The sequence below is a fragment of the Tupaia chinensis genome, unplaced genomic scaffold, assembly GCF_000334495.1.
Source record: "Tupaia chinensis unplaced genomic scaffold, TupChi_1.0 Scaffold000466_1, whole genome shotgun sequence".
In the NCBI taxonomy this organism is placed as follows: domain Eukaryota; kingdom Metazoa; phylum Chordata; class Mammalia; order Scandentia; family Tupaiidae; genus Tupaia; species Tupaia belangeri.
In genome coordinates this window covers 2,436,504-2,441,809 of record NW_006159975.1, presented here as the reverse complement: position 1 = coordinate 2,441,809, position 5,306 = coordinate 2,436,504, and the positions used below count along the sequence as shown (strand labels likewise).

The 5,306-nt window shown below is 37.0% G+C and overlaps 1 protein-coding gene across 2 annotated transcripts in view; it reads right to left on the bottom strand.

Annotated features, from left to right (window-relative positions):
* Positions 1 to 5,306, bottom strand: part of CACNA2D1 (calcium voltage-gated channel auxiliary subunit alpha2delta 1) — a 567,237-nt gene that overhangs the window by 150,529 nt on the left and 411,402 nt on the right. For both annotated transcript variants that reach the window (XM_006155764.3, XM_006155766.3), the window contains exon 7: positions 5,116 to 5,247. In XM_006155764.3, the coding sequence (XP_006155826.1) occupies positions 5,116 to 5,247 (132 nt within the window). The remainder of the gene's footprint in view (positions 1 to 5,115; positions 5,248 to 5,306) is intronic.

Sequence of the window (5,306 nt, the reverse complement as noted above, 5' to 3'; positions counted from 1 at the left end):
CTAGCGAGTGCACACGCCCTATAGTGAAAACCTCTCCAAAAAAAGAAAACTATAAAATTCTACATTTGGATAAATGTATAAGGTTTTGTTTGCTCCTCATAACAATTCTGTAAAGTAACAAGGAAGCTGACTTTCTCATTTTGTAACTTAGAGCCAGACAGATAGGGTTGACCCATTAGCAAAAGAAATACAAGATAACTAGGTAAATTTGAACTTACAAAAAAAAAAAATTAAAAAAATACTTTTGTAGTAAAGGCATGTCCCAAATATTGTAAGTAAGTAGCATATTTACACAAAGATGTTCATAGTTGTTCATCTGAAAAATTTTTATTTAACTGGGTATCCTTATTTCATCTAGAACCCCTACAGAGAAGCATCCTACCTAAAGCCTAGGCTAAAATGTACATTTTCTGACCAGAATCATGTGTTTCTACCCGATATTAGCGCTTAGTCATGTTTGGAGCTTCTTTCCCATTTCTATTTCAGCTTCTTTGTCAAGTGATTATAACCCAAATCATGTTCCTTAGTGTCTCAAATAAAAAGGAAGCTGGGGTTAGGCAATATTATTTTGGTTGATAACCACTGTTGTAGAATTGCCTGCTGTTTCATCATTTTAGTTTTTTTTTGCCATGGAGATATGCACTCTCCAGAGATAGAGTAAGAGGGAAAGTGGGAAATCACCCCTCGGGGAGACCAGCTACACCGCAATCCCTTCTCCATTCAGGATTTGGGGAATGTACATACATGTGCCCAGTATAATTTCCAAGTTGCCAGGTCTGGGAGTTGAACTGTTGTCAGCCATGTGGGAATCCAACACCATAACCATTGTGCTATCTACTGGCCTCCTGTTACAGATTTTCAGAATATTTCTCATCATTTTATCTCATTCATCACTGACAGTTATTACTCTTCCTACTTTTCAGATTTGACTGCCAGGACTCAGAATGTCTAAGAGACTTAACCAGGTTTTCACAGATAGTACTTAGTTCCTAGCCTGAGGGTCAAGTCTTTATAAGTGAAAAATCCAACGAAGTAAAAATAACATACATTCTGTTTCCATTAATTGTCAAGGTAATTAATGATGGGCTACTTTGAGGTCTATTGGTTAAGGGAGCCAATCTCATGTAGCTGGCCACAGTTTGACCGCTGGCCCTGGCAGCCAGAAAAACGCATCAGGTGTGAGTGTACGCATGCCCCACATCTTCACAAGATGGAGAGACAGAAAAGAGATTGTGGCGTGAGTATGGCCCACTGGTGGATACTTCCTCTCTCTCCCTCTCTCTGTCCCTCCATCTTTCTCTGTCTTTCTGTGACAACCATATACCCTCTGGCAATTAAAAAGGAAAAAAAAAACAAAAAACAACAACAAAAAACAATTGACAATACTTAAAACTATCTTTGATTTTTTTGAAAAACAAAATAAACAGACATGAGTTATTCTTTATTATTTTAGCTTATATCTAATCAGTAAAATCGGAGAAGGAAATGTTTTTAAAAACACTTGGTTTTACAAAGGTCTTTAAGCTTGGTAAAAGGGTTAAATCTGTTGAAAGTCTTAGTTTACACAGAAATAGAGTGGTCCACTTCTAAAATTATAATATTGTCTTAATACTTTTGCTAAGGAACTTGGTTTCATTATATCATTACTGTCACAAAGAGCAACGTGGCAACAGAATCACTAAGCATGAACTTGCATGGGATGTACACCAGTCAGCCAAGTCCTTCGAAAGATCCTCTGTAACAGGTACATGAAATCGGCCTGGCAGTCACTCGGTCCATTTGTCTGCCAAAGCCCTTACAAGCTTGGTACTGAGGGAGAGCTCGGAGTTGCATTGCCAGCTAATGATCTGGCCGGGCCACATGGATTCGGCCAAATTAAACATCTAATGAAGTGAAAAAGTGCCAACACGTTTCAGAATATATGATTAGGGTTACAAAATTAAAACCATCACCCCTCAATAAACACTTAAACGAATCAGAATAGAGGACCTATTAGTAACTTTGAAAGTTCACTGGCATTAAAAAAAAAAAAATCTTTGAAGAGTGCTCATTAGTGCTCAATATTAGAATCCCTATTGTTCTTTGTTCCTCTTGACCCTGCACTTCCTCTCCCCTTGCACACACACTTTTCTCTTCCTCGTTCTCTCTTATGACTCTTGTTGGTCTATCTCTGCATCATTATGTTCACTCTGGTACTGCACCCTTGTTTTCTCATTATTATCTTAACTTTCTCTTACTTATCATTTTCCTCCTTTCCCTCAGCTGCTCATGTATGGATAAGATACTAGGAGGGAAACTTCAAAAGTTCACGGAAAGTAGAATTATAGTCTGAGTGAATTCTGGTGTGAAATATTTTAAACGTCTACCCCTAGTTTTTTTTTTTTTTTTTTTTTTTTTTTAATAATGGGCTTTTTCATGAACTTTTTAAAGATCCCTCACATATTTTAAAAGACTTAAAAGCTATATAATGCTATGTTATTGATAAATGTCAGAAGTCATGATGCAGTCTTCTGTCTTGCTACACAAAAAATGCATCATAACTTTTTTGAAAATCCAATATATTATTGGATAGAATATCAGGTTTCTAATTCCTATATCTTAAAATTGCATTCATAAATGCTTTATTTTTTATTTACTTTTTTTTGAGGATATTGTTGCTATAGGGCACATGTACTTGCCGGAAAAACAGAGAGAGAAAGCAAGAAATACCCCCTCCCCCCCCACGTCCCCGCAGTGGGGATGGCCACACTGTAATCCCTTCTCCATTCTTCTCTCAGGATTTTGGGCATGCATGCACGCACGCCTGGCATGAGTTTTACACACGGGTCTGGACTTAAACCGCATTCAACTACACTGGTGTCTAACGACCTAACCATTATACCATCTGCTGGTCCCATAAATGTTTTATAAGACTTGATATAACTTAAAGATTTATCAGGCCAGCTTCATGGACTAACTTAAAGATTTATGGGCCACTTATTGGGTGGTATTAAGGCAGGTAGATTCCACACGGACAGTTACATGGTTGGAGTCTCAGACATGCACCTTGAAAAACACCGGAGGTGCATGAGCCTGCGTACTCAAAATCCTGAAAGGAGGAAGAAGAAGAGAAGGCATTGCTTGTGACCATCCCATGTGGGATTCTTCCTTCTTCTTTCTTTTTTAAAATTTGACAGAAGGCGCATAGACTCACTGGAGGAGAGACAGAGAAAAGGGAAAGCGAGGAAACACCTTCCATGGGGAATAGCCATGGCACAACCAATTCTCTTCTGCTTCTCTTTTCGGGATATTGGGCACACACTCCCAGTGTGTTGTCAAGCTGTCAGGTCCAGGATTCCAACCTCAGTCTGCCATGTGGGATTAGTCACTTGAACCATCACAACATTCCTGGCTGGCTGCCAGGATGCTTTCTCACCTTTCCTTTCTCTGTATCCCTCTTGCAGGCACAATGCCCTCTGGCAAATAAAATAACAGACTTATTATATCAGGTTTATGATATGCATGAGTAATAGTGCTTTTTTTCCTTTATAATATCTGTGGTATATTAAAACTTTCAATCTCTTGATACGTAATATTTACCATGCTCATACACAAGTTAAGAATATTTTTAGAAAGGCTGTATTATAGTGAATGGTATTTTCACAAAGGGAAAATTCCACTATTATGATAACAGCCTAAGTGATAATATTTTCCCCACATTGAATATAAACATAAATATTTTATTATAACTCATGATTTTCCTTTCAATATTTAATACAAACTTGGCTTTTAATAGTGCATTGGAATCCTGCAAAAAAAAGTTATTACTGGCCCAGCTGCAGTGGTGCAGGCAGTAACGTTGCTGTGTTATCCTGGAGCCCCATGGCAAGGCCCAGGGTTTGGATCCCAGGTATATCTGAACACATGGCATAACCGTGAGTGTATCCATGATCCTAGCTGGCTGGAAGCTGAGGGGAAGCACTGAAGCACAGCAGAACCCTGTCAAGGGTGCCTCTCTCTTAGTTTCATACATATAAAGGAAATAAATTAATAAACGTAAATGTAATTATTACTGATCTCACCATCTGGCCTTTACAACTAGGCAAAGTTATGTGATCTTCACCTAATTTGGGTGCTATTCAATCTTCTGATGCTCAGATACTTTTCACTGCTTTTGCAATACAAAGCTAGATCTTGTATCATTTCTATTTCCCTCCTTTTCACCACTGTGGCTTTTTACTGTTAATAATCCAACTTGTTAAACATGTTTAGAAAACCCAAGTCTTGAAGAATTCTATTTATTGTGGTGGTTTAAAGCCAAATTACCTAGCACGTATCCTGCATCACAAGACATGTCTTTGAGAAGAAAAAGGCACTACGTGTTTATTAGCTTGTTCTAAAATGTGGAGAAGTTAAAAATACCAACAGACATTTCATTTAAATCATTTTCAATTTGTTCTCAAGATAAACTAATAGTTATTTTTAATTTCTTCCTATGAAAATTATTTATTATCTTGCTTTTTAAAATAAAAAGTTATTATGAAGTGTTTTTTTCCATTTTAATGCATAAAACATATAATCTTCATTGAATATATATGATCCCTGAGATACCTTCAGAATTAATCCAGCCTGACACATAAGAAAGCATTTTCCTTGTGATTTCATCTTATTTCCTGTCATACTCATTGTAACAAATCCACATATACTGATTTAAGAAAAGCATTAACACACTTATTATACTTTTCAAGCATGCACTTGAAATCCCCAGGAGAAAAAATTACTTACTTTTGAAAAATTCAATTCTCTAATGGGACTCACAGCTTAGTCCTAATCCTTGTCTCGGAGGTTTTTAGGGTTCATGACAGCACCTATTCCAGGTACATACCTGGGGGTTACTGCTTAATGATCTCACTGCAGCCCAGCCTGATGCAGACATGAACCATTCCAGCTGCTTCTCGGGTATATAACTTTAAAGTAATCTTGGTCAGTATACAGTCATGTAAGGAAGAATATTCTTTCCTTATAAAAGTAGTGTGATATAATCTTCTTATTGTGATCATATAGTATTCTTAAGGAATACTGAAGCTAGTCGTTGTGATTTCATTTGATAATTACTGATCTCTAAGCAGCACTTACCTGGATAATATCGGGCCAGGCCAGTGGCACTACCAAACACCTGCCACAACAATGAAGGATCTTCCTCTCGATTTTTTTTGAAAACTTCATCTAAGGCACTTGTCCAGTTGAGTTCATTTAACACAATTGTTGCTACAAAAAAAAAAAAAAAAAAAAAAAAGACAAAAAAAAATTACAATTTAAAATTACAA